Raw genomic sequence first — 26,754 nt, 5'->3', positions numbered from 1 at the left:
GGTTCAAATCCCGGCTCTGCCAATTGTCAGCTGTGTGACTTTGGGCAAGTCACTTAACTTCTCTGTGCCTCAGTTTCCTCATCTGTAAAATGGGGATTGAGACCGTGAGCCCCACATGGGACAACCTGATCACCTTGCATCCTCCCCAGCGCTTAGAACAGTGCTTTGCACATAGTAAGCGCTTAACAAATGCAGAAGCAGCATGGCTCAGTGGAAAGAGCACGGGCTTTGGAGTCAGAGGTCATGGGTTCAAATCCCGACTCCACCAACTGTCAGCTGTGTGACCTTGGGCAAGTCACTTAACTTCTCTGTGCCTCAGTTACCTCATCTGTAAAATGGGGATTAAGACTGTGAGCCCCCCAGGGGACATCCTGATCACCTTGTAACCTCCCCATCGCTTAGAACAGTGCTTTGCACATAGTAAACACTTAATAAATGCCATCAAAAAAGGGGAAATTTGACACAGTATGGAGGGGAAAACTGCATGAGGAGATGAGAGATTAGTTAGGGAAGGCTTCTTGGAAGAGATGTGATTTTGGTAGGGCTTGATGGGAAGATGGGAAAAGTTGGGGTCTGTGGGATGCGAACGGGGAGTGAGTTCCAGGCAGGAAGCAGGACATGAGCAAGGGGTTGAGTGTGAAAGATGAGAGTGAAGCACTATGAGTAGGTTGGTATTAATAATAATAATAATAATAATGGCATTTGTTAAGCGCTTACTATGTGCAAAGCACTGTTCTAAGCATTGGGGGGATACAAGGTGATCAGGTTGTCCCACGTGGGGCTCACAGTCTTCATCCCCATTTTACAGGTGAGGTAACTGAGGCTCAGAGAAGTTAAGTGACTTGCCCAAGGTCACACAGCAGACATGTGGCGGAGTGGGATTAGAACCCATGACCTCTGACTCCCAAGCCCGGGCTCTTTCCACTGAGCCATGCTGCTTCTCTAGAAAAGGGAGGAATGTGGGCTGGGTGACAGTGAGAGAGAAGTGAGGATAGGTAGGAGGGAGAGAGATAATTGAGTGCCTTAAAGAGGACAATGAGGAGTTTCGGTTGGATGTGGAAGTGGATGGGCAACCATCGGAGATTTTTGAGAAGTGGGATGATGTGAGTAGAACAATTCTTTAGAAGAGTGATACAGGCCACAGAGTGAAGTATGAACTAAATAGGGGGAGAAACTGGAAGATAGTGAGGTCACTGAGGAGGCCAATGCATTAGTCAAAGCAGGATATAAAAAGTGCTCGGAGCAGCATGGGAGCAGTTTGGATAGAGAAGAAGGGGCAAATTATGGAGATGTTGACTGAATTTGGGGATTGAATTTTGTGGGTTGAAGGAGAGGAGTCAAAGATCATGTCAAGGTTGCAGGCTTGTGAGACAGGAAGGATGTTGGATATTGGATAACATTCAGTGACACAGAACAGAATGTTGTCAGCAGGAACACCTGCTGCTCTTTCTTTGGCTTGCCCAGTGAAGGTACGATGTACTGTGTATACTATACTAGCTACCCAGGGACAAACAGAAAAGCCAAAGATGGGATTCCTTCCCTTAATGGGCAGACAAGCTAGTAGGAAGAGGCAGCATACATTTGAGAAATGCACAGGAGCTGAATGTAAGCGTTGTATTAATAATAAGCACGAGCAGATTTAATGAGTAAATTCATTAAAAATAAGCAAAGGCTGAAGAGGCAGAGGGGATGACTTGACCAGGGAAGTGGGATTAATTATGGAATGGCCCCTGGAGGAGTAGATTTTTCGATGAGATGGGATGTATGGGTGGAAGAGCACACTTTCAGGCCCATCGGGAGATACATAAAATCATACAGAAAATACCATCTATTTCAGCAGCCGAGTACAGAAACATTACCTATGCAGTCAGCCTAATGGTAGTCAGCTCTCTTTTCAATTATTTGTTCTGCTATTTCATCCTGATTTTCATTCCATTTCCTGTTTTAGCTTTATTCTTCCCCCGATTTTTTGCTGTCTGAAAAATTTTTTCGTGTTTCTCTCCCATTAAATTGTAAGCCCCTTGTGTCTTGATTCTCTTCCGCTCTTCCAAACTCTTAATGTACTTAAAGACTCAGTAGACAATCAATAAATACGTTGATTAATAACTCTTCATTCTGCACTGTAAGAAGCTTATTAGTAGCAAATCCCCATAGTGTTAGCCAATTTCATTTTGTGAGTTTTTTAGGCATTTCCCCCACCTGTTTAGGAGTTCTGGCTTTAAACCCCCACCTATCCCTGAGAAGTCATTTAGCCTCCAGAGAGAACTGAGTCTCCTGTACAGTATGCTGCAACCAGAGTCATCCATCAGCAAACCATCCTCTTGACAGCTCCAGGCCAACGTTTAAGGGGGAAAAATGTCTTGAGGTTTTTATAAACCCATGGCCTTGCACTGATTTCTTCTATGCTACTTCTGGTCAAAGAAGAAGCTTCGTTGTTTATATTTTTATTTTCTCATCTTCCAAACTGGCTTGAGAAAGTGGCCCAAAATGGAGAATTTAGGGGGAACTGCTGTTCCAACAATCTGGTTGGAATTCTACTCAGTTCCAAGGCCAGTGAGGTAGATGTGGGGTAGGGGGAGGGGGGGTGGGGGGCCTGGGCTTCACTATCACAGCAGTTCTCAGGCCCTATCCCACATGTCAGCCCAAGTATCCCTATATTCCATCTTTGGAACTCAGTGTCAGTGGGGTGTGGAAGGAGACCTTTTTACTGGCCTCTTGCTCTACCTCTATCTCATCTTTCTTGCCTCCGACTCCTTGCCTACATCCTCCCTCTGGCTTGGAACTCCCTCCCCCTTCACATAGACAGACGATCACATACCTCCATCTTCAAGCCCTTATTAAAATCATATCTTCTCCAAGAGTCCTTCTATGACTAACCCTTTGCTTCCCTGCTGTAGCCCTCCCATCTGTGTTGCCTATGCACTTAAATCTGTTCCTTTTAAGCACTTTGCTATTCACTCCTCTCAGCACCACATGGGAGAGTTGAAGAAGGGGCAGGAGGAGGAAGGGACTGGTGAGGGGTAGGGGAGATTTCAGGGAGATCATGCCTGATAGTTTCGATTTTCTCAATAAAGTAGATGGCCCAGTCATTAACAGCCAGGGATGGGGGAGGTGGGGGGACAGGGGTTTTGAGGAGGGATTTAAATGTGTGGGACAACTGATGGGGGCAATGGGCATGGGTGTCAATAAGGATGGATTATACAGATGAACACTTTTTTTATAGTGTTTAAGTGTTTACTATGTGGCAGGCACTGTACTAAGCACTGGGGTAGATAAAGACACAGTCTTCTAGACTGTGAGCCCTCTGTTGTGTAGGGACCGCCTCTATATATTGCCAACTTGTACTTCCCAAGCGCTTAGTATAGTGTTCTGCACACAGTAAGCGCCAACAAATACGATTGAATGAATGAATGAATGACCCCTGACTCCCAACGCCAGGCCCTTTCCATCACTTCACTTTTCTGGGCCTCAGTTCCCTCATCTGGAAAATGGGGATGAAGACTGTGAGCCCCACGTGGGACAACCTGATCACCTTGTATCCCCTCTAGTGTAGCTCAGTGGAAAGAGCCCGGGCTTGGGAGTCAGAGGTCATGGGTTCAGATCCCGGCTCTGCCAATTGTCAGCTGTGTGACTTTGGGCAAGTTACTTAACTTCTCTGTGCCTCAGTTACCTCATCTGTAAAATGGGGATGAAGACTGTGAGCCCCACGTGGGATAATCTGAGCACCCTGTATCCTCCCCAGCGCTCAGAACAGTGCTTTGCACATAGTAAGCACTTAACCAATGCCATCATCATCATGGGTTCGAATCCCAGCTCTGCCACATGTCTGCTGTGTGACCTTGGGCAAGTCACTTCACTTCTCCAACTTGTACTTCCCAAGCGCTTAGTACAGTGCTCTGCACACAGTAAGCGCTCAATAAATACGATTGATTGATTCTCTGAGCCTCAGTTCCCTCATCTGTAAATGGAGATTAAGATTGTGAGCCCCACGTAGGACAACCTTGTATCCCCACCCAGCGCTTAGAACAGTGTTTTGCAGATAGTAAGCGCTTAACAAATACCACCATCATCATGGTTTCGAATCCCAGCTCTGCCACATGTCTGCTGTGTGACCTTGGGCAAGTCACTTCACTTCTCTGAGCCTCAGTTCCCTCATCTGTAAATGGAGATTAAGATTGTGAGCCCCACGTAGGACAACCTTGTATCCCCACCCAGCGCTTAGAACAGTGTTTTGCAGATAGTAAGCGCTTCACAAATACCACCATCATCATGGGTTCGAATCCCAGCTCTGCCACATGTCTGCTGTGTGACCTTGGGCAAGTCACTTCACTTCTCTGAGCCTCAGTTCCCTCATCTGTAAATGGGGATTAAGATTGTGAGCCCCACCTGGGACAACCTTGTCTCCCCACCCAGCGCTTAGAACAGTGTTTTGCAGATAGTAAGCGCTTCACAAATACCACCATCATCATGGGTTCGAATCCCAGCTCTGCCACATGTCTGCTGTGTGACCTTGGGCAAGTCACTTCACTTCTCTGAGCCTCAGTTCCCTCATCTGTAAATGGGGATTAAGATTGTGAGCCCCACCTGGGACAACCTTGTCTCCCCACCCAGCGCTTAGAACAGTGTTTTGCAGATAGTAAGCGCTTCACAAATACCACCATCATCATGGGTTCGAATCCCAGCTCTGCCACATGTCTGCTGTGTGACCTTGGGCAAGTCACTTCACTTCTCTGAGCCTCAGTTCCCTCATCTGTAAATGGGGATTAAGATTGTGAGCCCCACCTGGGACAACCTTGTCTCCCCACCCAGCGCTTAGAACAGTGTTTTGCAGATAGTAAGCGCTTCACAAATACCACCATCATCATGGGTTCGAATCCCAGCTCTGCCACATGTCTGCTGTGTGACCTTGGGCAAGTCACTTCACTTCTCTGAGCCTCAGTTCCCTCATCTGTAAATGGGGATTAAGATTGTGAGCCCCACCTGGGACAACCTTGTCTCCCCACCCAGCGCTTAGAACAGTGTTTTGCAGATAGTAAGCGCTTCACAAATACCACCATCATCATGGGTTCGAATCCCAGCTCTGCCACATGTCTGCTGTGTGACCTTGGGCAAGTCACTTCACTTCTCTGAGCCTCAGTTCCCTCATCTGTAAATGGGGATTAAGATTGTGAGCCCCACCTGGGACAACCTTGTCTCCCCACCCAGCGCTTAGAACAGTGTTTTGCAGATAGTAAGCGCTTCACAAATGCCATGATTATTATTAGAGCAGTGCCGGGCACGGAGGAAGCGCTTAGCAGATGCCACGATGATGATGAAGCCAGGCTGCTTCTGTTGCCCCACCCCGTCTGGCCCCGGGCGGAGCTGCGGAGGAGGGGGACGGGCCGTCGGGTCCTGCCGCCGGCGGGGGGAAAGCCGGGAGGCGCCCCCGGAGGAGGGAGCCGGGCCGGGCGGCCGCATGGGTCCCGGGGGGCTGGGGCCGGGGGTCCTGCTGGGGGTGGTGGTGGTGGTGGTGGTGCCCCCGCTGCCCGGGCCGCCCCCGGCCGGCGCCCACCCGCAGTGCCTGGACTTCAAGCCCCCGTTCGGGCCCTCGCGGCCGCTGGCCTTCTGCGCCTCCTACTCGGCGCTCGGCTGCTGCCAGGCCGCCCAGGACGCCGCCCTCGCCCGCCGCTACGACGCCGCCCTCGCCCGCCTCCGCCCCGAAGCCCGCCACGCCTGCGCCGCCTACCTGCGCGACCTGCTCTGCCAGGTCAGCCGCACCGCCCGCCCACCCACCGGCTCGGGGGGCGGGGGTCCCCGGGGGCGGCATGGCGACCCCTGCTTCTCGCTCCCGTGGGTATTATTCCCCCTGCCTCTCGCCCCAGGGAACATCGCCCCCGGTGGCATCGCTCCCCCTGCTTACCTCTCCCGTGAGCATTATTCCCCCTTGCTTATTGCCCCTGGGGGCATCTGTTGCGTTGACTCTTACTCCTGGGGGTATCTCTCCCCCTGCTTACCACTCCCGTGGGCATTATTCCCCCTGCCTCTCGCCCCAGGGGACATCGCCCCCGGGGGCATCTGTTCCCTTGGCTCTCACTCCTGGGGGCATCTCTCCCCCTGCTTACCACTCCCGTGGGCATTATTCCCCCTGCCTCTCGCCCCAGGGGACATCGCCCCCTGGGGGCATCTGTTCCGTTGGCTCTCACTCCTGGGGGCATCTCTCCCCCTGCTTACCACTCCCATGAGCATTATTCCCCCTGCCTCTCGCCCCAGGGGACATCACCCCTGGGGGCATCTGTTCCGCTGGCTCTCACTCCTGGGGGCATCTCTTCCCCTGCTTACCACCCCCGTGTGCATTATTCCCCCTGTCTCTCCCCACAGGGGACATCGCCCTTGAGGGCATCGCTCCCCCTGGTTCTCGCTCCCTTGGGCATTATTCCCCCTGCCTCTCCCCCCAGGGGACATCGCCCCTGGCGGCATCGCTCCCCCTGGTTCTCGCTCCCGTGGGCATTATTTCCCCTGCCTCTCGCCCCAGGGGACATTGCCCCTGGGGGCATCCCTCCCCCTGCTTACCTCTCCCGTGGGCATGATTCCCCCTTGCCTCTCGCCCCAGGGGAAATCGCCCCGGGGGCATCTGTTCCCCTGGTTCTCACTCCCGGGTGCATCGCTCCCCTGCTTACCATTCCCGTGGACATTATTTCCCCTGTGTCTTGCCCCAGGGGACATCACCCCTGGGGGCTTCTGTCCCGCTGGCTCTCATTCCCGTGGACATTATTTCCCCTGCCTCTCGCCCCCAAGGAACATCGTCCCTGGGGGCATCTGTTCCGCTGGCTCTCACTCCCAGGGGCATCCCTCCCCCTAGTTCTCACTCCCATGGGCATTGCTCTCCCTGGTTCACTACAGCAGGCATTATTCCCCCTGCCTCTCGCCCCAGTGGACATTGCTCCCATGGGCATCACTCCTGGGGGCATCGCTCCCCATGGCTCTCGCCCCAGTGGACATTGTTCCTCCTGGCTCTCGCTCCCGAGGGCATTGCTCCCCCTGGCTCTCATTCTCGTGGGCATTGCCCCGGGAGCATCGCTTCCCCTGGCACTTGCTCCTGTGGGCATCATTCCGCCTGGCTGTCGTCCCAGTGAACTCACTCCCTCTAGCTCTCACTCTCCAGGGTATTGCTCTCCCTGGCTCTCACTTCTGTGGGCATCACTATTAGAGGCATCGCTCTCCCGGGTTCTCACCCCCTAGGGCATTGTTTTCTTCTTTGCTTTCACCCCAGTGGACATCGCTCCCCCCGGCTCTCGCTCCCATGGGCATCGCTCCTGGGGGCATTGGTCCCATGGCCCTCACTCCATGACCCTTGCTTCCATGGACATAGCCTGGACCCAACTGAGTCCAGCGTCTGGACACTGGGCACTCACCAACTAGCCTGGAGGCGCTGTTAAAGCCGGCTGCTAGGCGGCCTTTCCCCTGGGGCCGTGGAGGAGGGGGTTGGGAAGGGGAAAGGAGCTAAAGAGATGCTTTACCAAGCAGGAGTTGGAAGGGACAAGGAGAACAGGAGAAACACTGGGGTGGCTGCAATCAGATCAGACACGGTCCCTTCTCCACAAGGGGCTCACAAAGGGGGTTAGGGAGAAGGCTTATTTTATCCCCATTTACAGATGAGGAAACTATCACACAGAGAAGTTATGACTCCCCAAATCACACAGCAAGCAAGGGGTAGAACTGGACTTAGATTCCCACATCTCCTAACTCCTCAGGCCCGTGCTCTTTCTACAGGCCATGCTGCTCCTCATAGTTTTATTGAGTTTTTTTAAATTGTGATGGGGTTATGTTATTAAAAGGACAATCAAAGAGGATGACTATCACTTGGTTCCTCCAAGTGACATTCGATGACCTTGTGGGAGACAGACCACCAGGCTAGAACAGTACAAGCTGGGTTGGCACTGCATATGGCCACATCTTCAATCAGTCAATGGTATTGATTGGGTGCCTGCTGTTTGCCAAGCACTGTATTAAGGCCTGTGGAAAGTACAGTAGAACTAGTACTCTAGACTGTAAATTCATTGGGGGCAGGGACCGTGTCTACCAGCTCTGTTGTAATACTCTCCCAGTGCTTAGTACAGTGCCCTGTACACAGTAAATGGTCAACAAATATCACTGATTGATTGATTGATAGATAAACACAAGCCATGCCCTCAAGGAGTTTACAATCTAGTGGAGGAAACCACACAAAGGAGAATTGACATTTCAAAAGTTCCAGGGGTTGGTGTGAGTGCATTAAGTGCCTAACTGGTGGGGAAGTGCAGAGGTGCTAGATAAAAGAAAAGAAAAAATAACTGTGAAAGGTTTCCTGTGAAAGATAATAATAATAATGATATTTATTAAGCGCTTACTATGTGCAGAGCATTGTTCTAAGCACTGGGGGGATACAAGGTGATCAGGTTGTCCCAGGGGGGGCTCACAGTCTTAATCCCCATTTTACAAATGAGGTAACTGAGGCACAGAGAAGTTAAGTGACTTGCCCAAAGTCACACAGCTGACAATTGGTGGAGCTGGGATTTGAACCCATGACCTCTGACTCCAAAGCCCGGGCTCTTTCCATTGAACCACACTGCTTCTCATGTGACTTCATAAGGACTTTAAAGATGAGGAAAGCTGAAGCCTAGCAGATTTGATGGGGGAGAGGGAATTCTAGGCAAGAGGAAGGGTTTGAGTGAAGAGTCGGGAGCAGAAGAGAGAGGAGACTGACATTAGCTTGAGTGGAACACAGAGTGTGAGCTAGGGTGTAGTGGGAGAAAAGACTGGGTGGGTAAGTGGGAGAGAGTTGATGGAGTGCATTAAAGCCAGGAGTCAGAAGTTTCCGCTTGACGCAGACAGGAATGGGTAACCACTGAGGCTGTTTGAGGAGTGTGCAGATGGTCATTTGGGAAAAATGGTCAGGACAGCAGAGTGGAATTTAGCAGAGTGATGGGGAGAGAGCAGTGAGGAGGCTTCATGGATGGTGAAGCCAAGCCCAAAAAGGGCCTGTGCCCTGACCCAACAGGAATTCATTACCTGTGTCAGGTCACATTGCCAGTGCGGAAAGGAAATTCCTCTCTTGCCTTGTTCCATTTCCTCTTGCTTTCATCCTTCCATCTCTCAGCATTGGGAGAATGAGTGGAGAAGGGTGTGAGGGGGAATCACTGAGATGCTTCTGGTGGAGGCTATTGAAAGATCTCACTGCTCTCTGTTGCTGGAAAGGCCTAGCTGCAGCCCCCCTGGTCTGACTGCAGGAGGCTGGGAAAGGAAGTAGGGGATCAAGTGGAGGTGGGGGATGCCAGAAAGGGGCCTGGGAAGGGCACAGGACAGCTGCCAAGGTGCAGGTGGTGAGGGAGGGGAGAGAAGCAGAAGACAGCAGAGGCAAAATTAGATTGAGTCAAACCACACACAACTCTCCTCACCAGTCTTTATATCTGACCCAAGCTAGGGACCGTCTCTCTATGTTGCCAACTTGTACTATCCCAAGCGCTTAGTACAGTGCTCTGCACACAGTAAGCGCTCAATAAATACAATTGAATGAATGAATGGACAGAGTTGGGAGTCAGAGGACCTGGTTTCTAATCCCGGCTCCGCCGCTTGTCGGCTGTGTGACCTTGGGCAAATCACCTCACTTCTCAGGTGCCTCAATTACCTCATCTGGAAAATGGGGATTAAGACTGTGAGCCCCATGTGGGACACAAACTGTGTGCAATCTGATAATCTTGTATTCACCCCAGCAACTAGTACGGTTCCTCTCACAAGGTAAGCATTTAACGAATACTATTGAAAACAAATATAATCTCCTCAAGGTAACAGAACAGAGCTGTATCAGCTGAAATTCAATTGGGCCTGGATCCTAGGAGAAATCTAGAAAAAATAATTTGGACGGGAAGGAACTCATGTATGCCTGGTAGTGGAGTCTCCTGTCAAAAAATGACAGATGATCTTCCATGTCAAGACTTTTTTAAATTAATGGTACTTTTTAAGCACGTACTATGATACCAGGTACTGTGCTAAGCACTGGGCTACGTACAAACTAATTAGGTTGGAGGACACAGTCCACATCCCACATGGGGCTGACAGTCTTAACCCCCATTTTACATATGAGGTAACTGAGGCACAGAGAAGTGAAGTGACTTGCCCAAGGTCATCCAGCAGACACGTGGCAGAGCTCAGACTAGAACCCAGGCCTATGATCTATCCATTAGGCCATGCTGCTTCCCTGAGCTGTCCAGGACATTTCCCTGAGACTTCCTAGAGTCTTCAGCACTGAGGACCTATGTGGAGGAATTGATTATAGTGCTAGATATTATAGCACAACGCCACTTGCATTCTCTCATCCTTCCTACACCACCCCCCCACCCCGTTCCACATTCCTGATTCCAATTCTATTCCTACTTTAAACAGAGAATCTCCTAGCCATCGAAACTCTGGCTGTCTTCCCATCCTCCTTAGAGGTTTCCCGTTCTAGTCTGGGCAGCCTAGTAAATTCCCGGAGCTGATAAATGACAGCTAATAAAGAGAAACATATTTGTGGTGGAAACGGGCTCTTGCTCATTCACGGGGGAGGGCTGTTCCGGAGAGCCTCATCGTTAATGTTTAAAAGGACAAGGTCTGAGAGGGGCCTGTGAGAGCAGTCTGAATTGAGGGCTGGTGGGGAGGTTTCCTGCTGCAGTTTTCTTGCTTCCTCCCATATGCCCCCCAGCCTTGCCCACTGGGTTGTGCCCATATGGCCATGCCAATCCAGTCTCGGTGGAATCTTTGATTCAGCCTTGGTGAGGGATGTAACTCATTGCTGCCCTCGGGAGACAATCTCCAGTGTTAAGGACTAAGTGAAAACGATTCCCCAGCAGAACACCATACCACACACTCACTCATCCTTCCCTGGAGAGCTTTTTGAGAGGAAAGTTGGAAGAAGACATAGCTATATGGAAAGTGATTTTTAACCTTTTCTTTCCCCTCCCCTTGTCTTCGGCATCCTAGGCCTTTTCTCCTAGTGTTCTCAGACTTTTCATTGGATCACATTTTCCATCAAGATCAGGAAAGAGAGCAGCTTAATCTGGGTGAAGTAAACAGATACTTACTGACTTGTTTATTCCTGGGAGAAGGTGAAGAGCTGGGCATGAGCTTACTTCGTATTTTTAAGGCTGGGTTGAAAGTGCATGTTTTCTATCAGGATTCTTCTTCCAAGGACAGTTTTCAGGAGCGCCTCTGATGATCTCAGTAATGGCCTAATAAGAATAACATAACCTGGTTCTCCCTGGGAGATGGGAGTGGGGAGGAAAGCAAAATACGTGCAAAGAGGCCATCAGCATCTTTTCCCCCTCACAGTCCCCTTTCCACACATCTGATGGCCACAGAGCATTCTCAGAGGAAAAAGAGACCTAAGAGAGGGCAAGGAGAGGTCTAAGTGTGTTCACTCAGCCACACTCCCTTGCTCACTTTATTCACCCTCTCCCCGGCCTCAGCCCCACAGCACTTATGTACATACCTGTAATTTATTGATTTATATTAATGACTATCTCCCCCTTTAGACTGTAAGCTCATTGTGGGTAGGGAATGTGTCTGTTATATTGTACTCTTCCAATCGCTTAGTACAGTGCTCTGCACACAGTAAGAGCTCAGTAAATACAGTTGTCTGACTGATTCACTCACTTTAAGGGAATTGTTGCTGGTTGTTCTGCCAGTAGGGAGTGTGACTGCAGGCAGGGGCTGGTCACTGTCCTGTGCCAAAGGACAATTCAGTGAATCAATCAATCAATTAATCATATTTATTGAGCACTTACCGTGTGCAGAGCACTGTACTACGTGTTTGGGAGAGTACAAATAACAGAGCTGGTAGACACGTTCCCTGTACATGACAAGCCTACAGTCTAGAGGATGGTAGCAGGGGTGGGAGGTTGTTGGGAAGCTTTCTCTTAGAAGGGTCCAGAGCTGTCCCTCTCTGGGTTCCTCTGATTGGAAGGGTGAACAGAGATGAGGGGGGCAGAGGGCAACTTCGTCTGTGGGGGTGGAGAAAGATTTTTCCGATGGGGACTGGGTGATTTACACTGTCAGAGCTAGGAATGAAACAGGATTTCAGTTCCCTCTGCCTGAGGCAGCCTGCATTCAGATAGAAGAATCAAACTAGAAACCAATTGCCAGGTAAAAGAGTCAAGTGGGGAGCTGGAACAGAGTCAGTGAACTCTCACCCCCTGGGGCTGTCAATATTACATCACCTGCAGTGTAGATAGTACTTACCCATGTCAGTAAAGTGGAGAAGGAAAAATAATGTTTTCTTGAGAACCAGCCACCAATCTTATATGTCTGTCCCTCTAAGGCTGAGCTGGAAATTCCCAAGACTTTCAAATGAAAGGGATTTTTATTTAATCCCGGTTCTGCCACTTGTTTGTTGTAGGACCTTGGGCAAGCCACTTTACTTCTCTGTGCCTTAGTTACTTCATCTGTAAAATGAGGATTAAGACTGTGAAGCCCCACATGGGACAGGGACTGTGTCCAACCTGATTTGCTTGTATCTACCCCAGAGCTTAGTATATTGCCTGGCACATAGCAAGTGCTTAACAAATACCATTATTACTATTATCTTTATCTAAGGGATTGCAGCAGAACCACTAAGCTAATTAATAATAACAGAAGGACTTGGGTTATGTTAATCCCACCTCTGACCAAATGGGACACTCTACCTCACATTCACCCCCAGCTGCTCTATCTTATTTTAAATGCCTGGGATTCCACATCTGAGTTGGAACATGTTCATTTCCATTCTCCATTCAGGCTCCCAATATTCTGGAACTTATCATCTATACATTTTAGAGCACCCGGGGACCTTAAACCCACACTCATCACGCTTCACCAAGCCCTGCACTCTCTAGCCCGCTGAGAAGTTAGCCTTGGCCGGTGTCCTGATTCCCAGATTTCAGTAACAATAATCTTGCCCATCTAGTGATATTTGGCATGGCCACCACTGGTGCTGTTGGAAGCAACAGACACACATTACATCACGAGTGCTATACTGATTACATACATAATGCGGTGACATCCTATGGAAGCCTTGGCCAAAATCTGCAGAATCTAGGAGGTTTACTGGGGAAATCCTAACTCCCCCTACCCCCATCTCCACCACTCCAGAGTCTTTCCCATCCCAGGTTCATGTAAATGTGAGCGCTTCTTCTAAACAGGGAATGTGTCCATTATATTCTTATATTGTACTCTCCCAAGCGCTTAGTACAGTGCTCTGCATACAGTAAGTGCTCAATAAGTATGATTGACTGGCTGACTGACTGACTGATTAACTGACAGACCACAGGACTCAGCAGAGGAAGGCTGGGCATTTAAAATAAAAATACCTGACATAAAGACATCTGATATTGTATCAGTACCAGCCGGGGACACATCGGCTCAAATCCAGATTGTCTGGTACAAAACTGATTGAAAGACCACCGTAAATTACATGCTCTATGGTCCTGTCCCAGGCATTTGCTTAGAGAGTCAAAAACAGTCATCCCTTATTTCTGGAAATTTACCCTCCCTAATGGACAGCTGAGAGGGCGCTAAAAGTCATCAGTCAGTATGGCATGGGTGTCAGAAGGTCATGGGTTCTAATCCCTGCTCTACCACATGTCTGCTGTGTGACCTTGGGCAAGTCACTTCATTTCTCTGTCCCTCAGTTACCTCATCCCTATACTGGAGACTGAGACTGTGAGCCCCTCATGGGACAGAAACTGTGTCCAACCTGATTATCTTATATCTACCCCAGGCTTAGTACAGTGCTTGACACATAGTAAGTGCTTAATAAGTACCACAATTATTATGGTTATTATTATTAATTATTATTAATAAGTATCTGGGGGAGGTACTCAATGCTGCTTCCGAAGCCATCTCAGTCCTCTACTGTGTGCTCAGCCCCTACCACCTGCCCCTGCCCCCCCAGCCATCCCACCACTCAATTCTCCCTGCCATTGCCCTGGCCTGCGGTGGGTAAGCCCATTGATGGGGCACTATCTATCCAAGATCGAGTGTTGTGTAATTAGAAAAAGGATTCTTTCTCTGGAGAGCCTGGGGCCAGGGAATGTCGCTGAAATCATTTGGAACCAAGCACAAAGCTCTGGGCACCATATCCTCCCTGGAATGCCCATGCATGATCCCATGCGTGATCGCAAACATCCATGCGTGACTGCCCTGGCACAATATTGCTCACCCCAGATTGTGTTCCTGGCTCTACCCAGGTGAAACTCCCCTCCACTCCCCCACTTCAACTCTCTGCCTATGAGTTTCTCTGACATCCCTCAGCCTAGAATGCCTTCTCTGCTCCGCTTCCCCAAACCACAATCCTCCCCACCTCGAACCCAGTCCTTCCTGCATGAAGCCTTCCCTGACTGTGAGTAGTCATCTCAGCATGTGCAGGCATAGCTGTAAATCTATGGACATATATGAGGCATGCATATTGTAGATATGTATCTTGGATGTGTGCTCATTTCTCCATTCCCCTTAATCTTTCGATTCTATTTGGCATCTTTTCATTTAATCATTATTTATTGAGTGCTTATTGTGTGCAGAGCACTGTATTAAGCACTTGGGAAGTACAGTTCAGCAACAAATAGAGACAATCCCTGCCCACAGTGGTCAGTGTATTGGATGGAATTGGTGTCAAATAATGACAATTACATTTCACAGTATAGTGAAGTAGCATGGTGTACAGGAAAGAACACGGGCCTGGGAACCATAATGACCTGGGTTCTAAACCCAGCTCTGTCACTTGTCTGCTGTGGGACCTTGGGCAAGTCACTTCACTTCTCTGTGCCTCAGTTACCTCATCCGTAAAATGGGGATGAAGACTGTGAGCTCCACCTGGGCCAGGGACTGTGTCCACCTTGAGAATCTTGTATCTACCCTAGTGCTTAGAGCAGTGCTTAGTCAAAAAAATACCATAATGATTAAAAAGACAAGTTATTTGGAATTACATTGCAGGCTCACCAGAAAGCCCCAGGGGCTACAACAAATTATTATTATAGTGGCGGTTATTCAAGGAGTTTGTCTTTTTGCTGGGGAGAGAAGGGAAGTGTCAGTGGGATACAATCTATCTTAGATTCTCTCCTTCACCCAACAATCTACTGAGCATTTACTGTGTGTGCAGAGCACTGTGTTAAATGCTTAGGAGAGTACAATATAGTTACGAAGTATGCTGTCTGCTCCCAGGGATCTTACATTCAGCTGGCAACCACCTTGTTACCAACCATGCCAATTTGTTGAGCTACTTCAAAATCATATTGGTGACAAACAAATTTTCATCATTTTCCTTTGGCCAGGACTTTCCAGAAAATCCAGCCGGTTGTCTGAAACTTCCCAAGGCATTCTGTAAGCCCTAAAGTAGAGGTTTTGGCGAAGTATGAAGCAATCTACTGGTTCCTTTTGAGTCATGGGCATGTAGGAAAAATGCAGTTTTCTCATTACATTTCTTAAGTCAACAGAAATATTAATGGCTGGCTCCTAGTTATTTCCTAACGGGAGGCAGAGGAGGGGCTTTCCAACATTCTTCCCAGAATAATTAAAATTAGGAATATTCATTTTTAGAGGGTGCTTTGGAGCATATTGCTAGCATCAAAGGGATAAACTCAAAGCCTGTTCAAATAGAGTTAATGGTGCTGGAGACTGTAAGCTCCTTGTGGGCAGGGGGTATGTCTGCTAATTCTGTTGTATTGTATTCTCCCAAGCGCTTAGTACAGTTTTCTGCACACAGTAGGCACTCAATAAATATGATTAATTGAGAAACCAAAATTCTTGATTGCCTTTCTACTTAGGGGCTAGTTCTTGTATTTTAATGTAGGTGTTCGCCCAGATCATGGCTGGAATGGTTATGTGCTTATAGCTGGAGTGCTGGTTGGTTTTTTTAGTGGTATTTGTTAAGTGCTTACTATGTGCTAGGCAATGTACTAAGCTCTGGGGACATAGTCCCTGTGCCACATGAGGCTCCACAGTTTCAATCCCCATTTTACAGATGAGGTAACAGACACAGAGAAGTTAAGTGACTTGCCCGTGGTCACACAGCAGACATGTGGCAGATCTGGGATTAGAACCCAGGTCTTTTTTACTGCCAGACCCGTACTCTATCCACTAGGCAACACTGCTTCTCATGTGGTTTTGTAGTGGTCAGTCAGGTTTTCAGACTCTCTGTTCTCCAACCAGTCTTGGATGGGTGGATCGGGGTAGCAGAATAGTGTCTGGGATCCGGATAAAGCACAGGCCTGGGAGCCAGAGGACCAAAGTTCTAATCCTGGCTCTGCCACTTACCTGCTGTGTGACCTTGGGCAAGTCACTTCACTTCTCTATGCCTCAGTTGCTTCAACTGAAAAATGGGGATTCAATGTCTGCTCTCCCTCATACTTGGACTGTGAGCCCCATATGAGACAGGGACATTGTCCAACCTGACTATCTTGAAGCTACCCCAGTGCTTAGAATAATGCTTGACACACAGTGAGTACTTAGCAAATATTAGTTAAAAAAATTAGTTGCCACCCAAGGCTCGTAGCTGACCTTGGGAGTTTGAAGCGTCGCAGGGGCTTGTGTCATGTTCATTTTAACGGGCATTATTTCGTACCTGGCATTGTGCTGGGGAGGGAGAGTTGGCTAAGTAAACTCTTCAATCAGTCAATCAATAATATTTATTGAGCACTTACGGTGTGCAGAGCACTGTACTAAGCTCTTAGGAGAGTACAATATAACAATATAACAGACACATTCCCTGCCCACAGGGAGCTTCCAGTCTAGTGGCTAAACCATTAGTTATGGAACCAATGTCCTGTTTCCTGCTTAAAACAGTGTTTGATACATAATAAGCGCTTAACAAGTACCATAAAGAAGGCAATTTTGAGCATCAGTATCATCATCATCATCATCAACAAGAATTTATGAAGTGTCTGCAGAGTGCCTTAGTCACTGGCAAAGCAAGTCTGTTTCTGCAGTCCTACTGTACATTTGTTTTCAAAAGGATTATCACCTAATCTCTTGGTTTCACTTGCAGTAAAACAACGGAGCAGAGATGTGATGACACCAAAGGGCTTGACACAAAATTGTTGGACTTGGGCACTTTGGAGTTGTGGGCATTACCTGTGTCACTGTTTCAACTGATCTTTTCCTCCCACAACCCCTTATTTTTGGAGCTTGTCTGTGATTTCTCTGACCGGTGTGTGAGCTGCAAAGTATAAGATGAACTCCAGACATACCACAGTAGGAGGCAAGATGGGTACCATACATCACTTATTAAGCTTATGCAGTGTCCATATTGGAATACAATCACACAAACCTTAATGTGGGTTAGCACCTCCTTGCAAAACCCTGGTGTGACAGGACTGAGATGAGACTATTCACCCAGGTAGCCCATCCAAATGTCAGTGCAATCTGAAATTATCTTGGGCAAACTCCCTATGACAAAAGTCCATTTAGGACTTTTCTTCTTTCTCTTTTTAATACCAAGCAGTTTAGGAACACAGAGTGGAGTTGGGATCCTCCCCCAGGGTACTTCCCACTCCCTCAGCCCCCTTTGCCTCTCTGCTAGGATCAGGGATTTGAGACTCTTGGAAATTTGCAATTTGAAGTTCCTTTTTTTTTTAAGTGGTATTTGTTAGGTACTTACTATGTTCCAGGCACCTTTCTAAGCACTGGGGTAGCTATAAAATAAACAGGCTGGGCACAGTCCTTGTCACCCATGGAATTCCCAGTCTTAATCCCCATTTTACACATAAGGGAACTGAGGCATAGAGAACTTAAGTGATTTGCCCAAGGTCACACAGCAGACAAGTGGAGGAGCCGGGATTAGAAGCCAGGTCCTTTGATTCCCAGGTCCATGCTCTATCCACTAAGCTATACTGCCATTAAGGGGAGAGTTTGTTTTTTAATGGTATCTGTTAAGCGCTTAGTATGCACCAGACACTATACCAGGTGCTGAGGTAGATACAAGTTAATTAGGTTGGACCCAGTTCATGTCCCCATTTTACAGATGAGGTAATTTAGGCACAAAGCAGTGAAGCCACTTGTCCAAGATCACACAGCAGATAAATGGTGGAGTGCAATTAGAACCCAGAGCCCTCTGACTCCTAGGCCTATATCCACTTGGCCATGCTGCTTCTCTTTGGGCACAGCCACCACTTCTACATCCACCACTGCCACTAGGGTGACCAGCTGTCAGCTAATATATGGTATTTTAATTTTAATTTTCCAGCCCAGTCTTCCTCCATCACAGCTTCTGCAGTTTGGGTGCCACACCTGAGTTAATAATAATTAATAACTGTAGTATTCGTTAAGTGCTAAGTGTCAAGCACCGTTCTAAGTACTGGGGAAGATAGAAGATAATCAGGTCAGACTCAGACCCTGTCCACACAGGTATTGCATTTCCATTTTACAGGTGAGGTAACTGAAGCTCAGAAAAGTAAAGCGACTTGCCCAAGGTCACATAGCAGACAAGTGGCAGAGCCAGAATTAGAATTCAGGTCCTCTAACTCCCCGGCCCGTGTTCTTTCACTAGGTCATGGTGCTTTTCAGGAAACTGGAGCAAGTGGGGAGTGATCAGGGGTCTTCCTGAAGAAATTCTCTAGGATTTCTTCCAAGTATGACATCATCATATTGTGCTTCATGCCCAGCAGAATGCATGTGATGACACAGGCATCACCTGGTCTGGTGTTGGAGAGAGCTGTCTGGGGCTCCCTTACTGTCCACCACCCGCCTCCAGCTCCAGATGGAGACTTCACTGTAATCCTCACCCTTATCCATCTTGTAATGAATAGTCTTTAAGATTTTGTTCCAATTAACCGAATTTTTGAGTAAAGAAAATTAGCATCCAGCAGGCAATTGCATATCAAGTTGATTCTGAGAAACTGAGATGTTGATGGAACAGATCGTAGAATGCTGCTTATTCTGCCTACTGATGCTTTGCTGATGGCTTGCTGAAAGAATGATGTTGTTATTTAGCCCCAGGTGACATTAACAAATCAAGTTTGGATGTACTTGGTTTTAGGAGAGCACAGATGGAACAAAACAGGACTTATGTACCTTCAGGCAAGAATGTCTTTGTAAATACAAGAATATTTTATGTGCCAAAGCAATCCGGAGGGTAATAAATTAGAAAGGAATCTAATAAATTCCTTAAAAGGAGGAGAAACTGAGGGAGATTTATGACTTCTCCCTCATTAGGCAATGACATGGCTCATACAAGATTTAAATTTAAGCATGGGTTAGTGAACCATCAGTTTTGAACAGTTATTCTTTTGCAAGTCACATCTTTGGTCAAGGGTTAAAAGCCTTTTCAGGTCAAAATGCAACAGGTGGATTTATCATTCTCCCTTGCCAACTGATAAAGTGTTCTCTCCTCTCCTATCCTTCTCCTTACCCAGCAAAAGAAAGTCCATCAGATGATAAACTCCTCTAGGGCAGGTACTGTGCTCTCTCACTAATGCTTAGTACAGTGCTCTGCACAAAGTAGATATTCAGTTAATGCCACTGATTAATGGAGAAGCAGCATGGCCTAGTGGAAAGAGCTCAGGCATGGGGTTCAGAGGACCTGGGTTCTAATCCCAGCCCCATCACTTACCTGCTCTGTGACCTTGGGCAAGTCACTTAACTTCGCTGTGCCTAGTTCCTTCACCTGCAAAATGAGGATTTGAAACCTATTCTCCCTCCTACTTAGACTATGAGCCCCATGTGGACGTGATTCTCATATCTATCCCAGCACTCAGTAATACTTGGCACAGAGTAAGTGCTTAACAAATAATATTTTTATTATTTCTTTTTTGAGGGTTTGTAAGTGGCTGATAAATATATGGAATTTGTACTGGAAGTTAGGACAGTTGAAGCTACAGGTAGATTCAAGGGGGGTGTGTGCATTTATTTGTATACTAGAAGTCCATAAAGGATTATTGGAGAAAAGTTTAGGGATGTTCAAGGGGAAAGCTAGAGGTGTTGGAGGGGCCAAGTTTGCAAGGATGTATGTATCTTTTGGAAAGGAGTTTCCTTTCATCCTAATGTGCATAAGGAAAAACATTTCTAGACCGTGAGCCTGTTGTTAGGTAGGGACGGTCTCTATCTGTTGCTGACTTGTACTTCGCAAGTGCTTAGTACAGTGCTCTGCACACAGTAAATGCTCAATAAATATGAGTGAATGAATGAATATCTTGGGGACAAATATTTGTTTGCAGGGAAGTGTCATATGGACAAGGGAGATGATTTTGGAGCAAAGGTCTGCTAGACTCATCACCAGGCCCTTTCCCTTTCTTCCCAGTTTGCCAACCTGAAGCATGTGGTAGCCTTGCTACTTGACTGACAGGTGCCACTTCAGGGTTTTCCACCCCATAGTCCTGTCCATCCACATCAATGTCTTCTCAGGGGGGAAGAGGGGTTCAGGACAGTGCCCAGACTCCAGATGGGCTGGTAGTGAGGTGAAAGAGTAAGGTACAACTCTTGTTCCTATAGCTGCCCCTCCTCTGGCAATCAAGTGGATTCCCTGGCCAATCCAAGTAAAAGGACAAACTCCTGGCCCCAAATACCCGTCTGAGCAACAATCATGAGATGTGTTCCAATTGGTCTGACAAAGTGCTTTTCAAATCGTCCTGCCTCTGCTTTGAGAAAGAGGCTGAAAATGTTTTTGCCATTAAGAAACAGTACTTGTTTTAGTTTTACTGCTTGTTTTAGTGATTTTTTTACAGAAGGACATGTCAAGGCGTCTCTGCCAAAGATGATTTGGAAGAAGTTCAGTTGTAATGGGTTGTTTTCTACCAAAAAAACTTTTCCAATGGGTCATCTTCTGGGTCTGAGGCCAGACTGCATGACGGAGGAGGAGGTGGGAAGGAGAGAGGGAGGTTCCTCAATAAAGAAGGCTAAGGAAATCAGGGTCAGAGACACAGGCAGCTGTTTGGCGGTAGCCAGAACAGGGTGGCTCTTTTTAAAATCCACCTCCCAGTGATCCGTTCCTAACCTCAGCTTTTGCTCTCCTGTCAGTCAATCATATTTATTGAGCGCTTACTGTGTTCAGAGCACTGTAGTAAGTGCTTGGGAGCATACAATACAGTGATAAACGGACACATTCCCTGCCTACAATGTGCTTAGTGTGGCTGTGTAGATTGTTAGCTCCTTGAGGTCAGAGATTGTGTCTACTTACTCTATTACATTCTCTCAATTCTCTACAAGGAGTATGTGGCCCATAAGTACCTCTGATTGATTGATGGATTGATTGGGGGCTCTCTTTGCAAGCTGAGGCTTCAGGAAGGCTGAGAGAGCAAGCTACGGAGTCCAAAAATGTTGTCAGATGGACCAGATGGCAAACTCAGTCACCCAATGAGGAACAATCACTATGGAGACACTCCGTGGGGCAGTGTCAGTCTTTTCACCCACCTTTGCTTTCTGTCAATAGACGGTTGTGCATTGCATTCCAACGCGATGCTAAATGCTTACACTCGGTTTTACTGTAACATTTGTTTTCACTATGCACTGTGATTAGATCACTGCTAAGGAAACTGGAGATTGGGAGTCCAATCCCAAAGGACCATGGGGGCAAAAGCAATGGCTTCACCCCTCCGCCACCTCAGTCTGTGACAGGAGGTTGATGGCCCCTGTCTCCCCCGTAGAGTTGGTACCTCTTCCTAAAGCCAGGATGTTTGTGCTTGAGTCTCAGGGAGTCAGTGTGAAATAAGTAAATCAGCCAGTCAGTCACTGAGTGTTTACTATGTGCTGAACACTATTCTAAATGCTTAGGCAAGTACAATTAAAGGAAAAGTTATGGTCCTTCCTTTCCTTCTAGAAGCTTATCAAATGGGGGAAGATGTGAAGACTGACTAGACTGTGAGCTCGTTATGGGCAGGAAATGTGTCTACCAAACCTGGGTTCTAATCCCAGCTCCACCACTTACCTCATCTGTAAAATGGGAATTAAGACTGTGAGTGAGCCCCAGGTGGGGCATGGACTGTGTCCAATCTGATTTCTTTATGTCGACCACAGCTTTTAGAACAGTGCCTAGCACACAGTAGCACTTAACAAATACCACAAAAAACCCCTCTCTTATATTGTCCTCTCCCAAGTGCTTAGTATATTCTAAATTGATTGATTGATTCAATCAATTAATCATATTCATTTAGTACTTACTGTGTGCAGAGCACTGTACTTACAGCTTGGGAGAGTCAAGTACAACAATATAACAGAGTTGGTAGACATATTCCCTGCCCACGATGAGCTTACAGTCTAGAGTGGGGAGGCAGACATTAATATAAATAAAAATAAATTAAGGGTATGTCCTTAAGTGCTGTGAGGCTGAGGGAGGTTTGAATAGAGAGAGAAATCCAAGTGCAAGGGTGATGCAGAAGGGAATGGGAGAAGAAGAAATGAGTGATTAGTCAGGGAAGGCCTCTTGGAAGATATGTGCCTTGAATAAGGCTTTGAAGGTGGGGAGGGTAATTGTCTGTCAGATATGACGACTGAGGGCATTTCAGGCCAAAGGCAGGACGTGGGTGAGAGGTCGGTGGTGCGATAGATGGGATCAAGGCACAGTGAGATTGATAAACAATCAGCAATTAGTAGGAGAAGGAAGAGAGGGAAATATCATACTGGGATATGGAAAGCAAGGAAAGTTGTGTGGGGGAATAAATACTCAAAGGAATAAGTAGAATTCAGTACAGATTGAATATGCCACATTCACTCACATAATTGCCTCCACTGCATAATTCCCCTCCTCCCCTTGGGCAAGTCACTTCACTTCTCTGGGCCTCATTTCCCTCATCTGGAAAATGGAGATTAAGACTGTGAGTCCCATGTGGGACAAGGGCTGTTTCCAACCCATCTGCTTGTACGTTTAGTACAGTGCTTAGTACAGTTCCTGGCACACAGTAAGCACTTAACAGATACCACAATTCCTATTATTATTATTATTCAAACCCCTGCCAACATCCAGTCACCTCTGCGAGGCCTTCCCCAACTGAATTCCTTCCCCCCGAGTCATATTGTAATAATAACATTTGTGGCATTTATAAGCACTTACTCTATGCCAAGCACTGGAGAAAATACAATCTAAACATATGGGACACAGTCCCTGTCCCACATGAGGCTCATAATCTAAGGGGAAGGGAGAACAAGTATCTTTTCCCCATTTTACAGTTGTGGAGAATGAGGCACAGAGAATCAATCAATCAATTGTATTTATTGAGTGCTTACTGTGTGCACAGCACTGTACTAAGCGCTTGGGAAGTACAAGTTGGCAACATATAGAGACGGTCCCTACCCAACAGTGGGCTCACAGTCTAGAAAGTGAAGTAAAGTGAAGTGACTTGCCCAAGGCCACACAGCAGGCGAGTGACGGAGCAAGAATTAGAACCCAGGTCTCCTGACTCCCAAGGCCATGTGCTTTCCACTAGGCCAGGTTGCTTCTTCTCTTCTTGTTTCTCCATGGGCCTGAATCCTAGTCATTCTGACCCTACTCCTTTTCCTACCCTGGCACCTGCAGCTATCATTGTTTACAAAAATAATCTTTTATTTCCTCTTCAAAACCCAGAAACCAGTATTAGAATCCAGGTTCTCCTGACTCCCGGGCCCATCCACTGGGCCAAAGCCAGGGTCGGGCAGATGCGAAGGGGGAGGGGATTCCAGGCAGGGGGATAGCATCGCTCTCCTCCTCTGTTTCCCTTCAGGAATGTTCACCATACGCCGCTCACCTGTTTGATGCTGAGGACCCCGCCACGCCGGTGCGGACGGTCCCCGGCCTGTGCCGCGACTACTGCAGGGCGTTGTGGCCAAATTGCCGCTCCGTGGTCAGACTCTTGTCCCCGGACAAGGAGCTCTGGGCCCTGGAGAACAACCAGGCCAAGTTCTGCCGCTACCTGGGCCTCGCCGACACTGATTACTGCTTCCCGCACCTGCTTGTCAATGAGAAACTGAACCAGAACCTGGGCCAGGTGAGGGAGGATGCCAAGGGGTGCCTCCAGCTCTGCCTGGTGGAGGTGGCCAATGGGCTCCGGAACCCGGTGGCCCTGGTCCACGCCGGGGATGGCACCCACCGCTTCTTCGTGGCTGAGCAGGTGGGGCTGGTGTGGACCTACCTCCCCAATCGGTCCCGTCTGGAGAAGCCATTCCTGAACATCAGTGAGGCTGTGCTTACCTCTCCGTGGGAGGGGGATGAGAGGGGCTTCCTCGGGATTGTCTTCCACCCCCGGTTCAGGCACAGCGGGAAGGTGTACGTCTACTACTCAGTGGAAGTCCACTACGAGGAGAGGATCCGCATCAGTGAGTTCAGGATCTCCCCCGACGACATGAACACAGTGGACCACAGCTCGGAGAGGTGACTGCGCTCAGACATGGAACGCCCCCCCCCCCCCCCCCCCCGATGGGTTCACAGCACATCATAGCCTCGTGATGATCCCAGGAGATGTGGGGAGGCAGGAATTATTCTCCCCATTTCACTGATAGGCTGCTGGAAGGAAACTTAGGAATGTAGAGGGAAAAGTTAGGGATGTCAAGTGGTCCCTTACCATGAGGGTGGGTGTCCAGGAGAGTAATAATAATAATAATAGGGGTTTTTGTTAAGTGTTTACTATGTGCAAAGCAATTCAGTAAGCACTGGGATAGATTTAAGGTAATCAGGTTGGAGTTAGTCCCTGTCCCAAACAGGTTTTACAGTCTGAATGAAGTAGGAGGGAGAACAACATACTCAATTCCCATCGTACAGATGAGGGAACTGGAGCACAGAGAAGCTAAGTGACTTGCCCTAGGTCACACAGCAAGCAAGTGGCAGAGCTGGGATCCGAACCCAGGTTCTTGGACTCCCAGCCCCGTGCTTTTTTCACTAGGCCTGCTACTTCTTCACGAGTCCTGTTGCCACTATGGGAGACAGAATCTCGGGCTGGATGGATCATTATGTCTTATCAGGAACTGTATCTCTGCTGGCCTTTTGTTCTTGATGTGAAAAACCTGAGGCTCTGGAACATGCTTGGGGCCCAGAGCAAGTTGGGAGCAAAGCTGAGAAAAGAACACAGATCTTCGGACTCCCAAACCTGTGCTCTTTCCATGCTGTAGACTCACTTCTGAGCCTTCAAATGTCTTTAAAAGCTCAGAAGAAAGGCACTGGAAAAACCTAAATTGAGTCTGTCAGTTCTGTCAGGTATGACCTGACATTCACCAAGGCTTTAATGAGTAAAAATGTGCTTAGCTACCTCTCCCATGCCAGTCAAAGGTCAATCGATCAATCAATGACATTTATTGAGTGATTTCTGCCTGCAGAGCACTAAACACCTGGGATAGTACAGTAGACTTAATAGGCATGACCCTGGCCCTCCAGGAACTTGCAATCTAGTTGGGGAGGCAGGCATTAAATAAATTACAGATAAGTGCTTTTGAGGGGTTTGTGTTGAGCTTGAATGGCTTGGAAACACTGAATCAATCCATTAATCATATTTATTGAGTGCTTACTCTGGGCAGAGTACTGTACTAAACTCTTGGGAGACTGCAATATACCAGAGTCAGTAGATACTGAAGTGGCAGTAGGGGGATATTGAGTGAGGAGATGAGAGATTAGTCTGGAAAGACCTCCTGGAAATGTGATTTCAGAAGGGCTTTGAAGAGGGGGAGAGAAGTGTCCTGTTAGATGTGAAGTGGGAGGGAGTTCCAGGCTGGAGAGAGGGTGTGAGCAGGAGATCACTGGAGAGACAGACTAGAACAAGGCACAGTGAGTAAGTTAGTTTAAGAGGAATGAAGAGGGAGATCAGGAGTGTAGTGGCTTAAAGAGAGTGGATGAGTAGGATGGAGAGACCTGACTGTGTTCTGTAAAGCCTATGGACAATACATTCTGCTTGATGCGGAAAAGAATGAAAACCATTGGAGGTTTCTGAGGAGTATGAAGACATGTTCAGAACAGCATTTTTGAAAAAAATGATTTGGGCAGCACAGTATAGACAGGAGAGTGGAGAGGCTGGTAGCAGGGAGATAAGTGAGGAGGCTGTAGTAGCATGCTTGCTCATCAGTCTTTTTCCCCTTCTCCTCCAAATTCACCTGTCTTGGAGCCATACCAGTTTACACTTCAGTTACTGTTTGACTCCCTATATGACTGACTGATGGAGAAAATGCAAAATAATAGCTTGTTTTTGGGTTTTTTTAATGACATTGGTTAAGCGCTTACTTTGCGCCAGGCACTATACTAAACACTGGGGTAGGTAACAAGCTAATAAAGTTGGGCATAGTCCATGTCCCACCTGGGGGCTCGCAGTCTTAATCACCATTTTACAAATGGGGCAAAGAAGGCACAGAGAAGTGAAGTGACTTGCCCAAGGTGAAAGGACAAGTGGCAGAGCCAGAGTTAGAACCCAGGTCCTTCTGACTCCCACTCCCATGCTTCACCCACTAGACCACACTGGTCCTCTACCACGCTGCTGGTTGTGGGTGAGGTTTGAACTACAAAATATTGAAAGGTAGTACAGAAAGTGCAGTCAAGATCAGGGAGTTGTTCCTGTGGTAATCGCAAGCTCATGGACATTGGATTGCCATGTTATAGGAACTTTCCTATTAATCACATATGAGGCCATCAGTGTTTAACTCCTGCAGCAAACCTCATGAATGGGCTTGGGTTGGGGTGCTATGGAGTCCAAAACTTGGAAAGTCTTGATTTCTGGAGTATTTTAAGTGTTAGTTTCCAGGTTATTATTATTGTTATTATCCTAATCATTATATGTGCTAAGAGCGTAATCTGTGCCAAGCACTGTACTACGCATTGGAGTAGATGCAAGATAATTGGGTTACACAGTCTCC

At 47.8% G+C, this 26,754-nt stretch overlaps 1 protein-coding gene across 1 annotated transcript in view; it reads left to right on the top strand.

Annotated features, from left to right (window-relative positions):
• Positions 1–5,497: 5,497 nt before the first annotated feature.
• Positions 5,498–26,754, top strand: part of HHIPL1 (HHIP like 1) — a gene marked incomplete at its 5' end in the record, with an annotated part of 108,743 nt that continues 87,486 nt past the window's right edge. The window contains 2 exons of the mRNA XM_038746041.1: positions 5,498–5,746; positions 23,649–24,295. Of these exons, the coding sequence (XP_038601969.1) occupies positions 5,498–5,746; positions 23,649–24,295 (896 nt within the window). The remainder of the gene's footprint in view (positions 5,747–23,648; positions 24,296–26,754) is intronic.

The sequence above is a fragment of the Tachyglossus aculeatus genome, chromosome 1, assembly GCF_015852505.1.
Source record: "Tachyglossus aculeatus isolate mTacAcu1 chromosome 1, mTacAcu1.pri, whole genome shotgun sequence".
NCBI lineage: Eukaryota > Metazoa > Chordata > Mammalia > Monotremata > Tachyglossidae > Tachyglossus > Tachyglossus aculeatus.
This window is presented reverse-complemented; position numbering and strand designations above follow the sequence as displayed.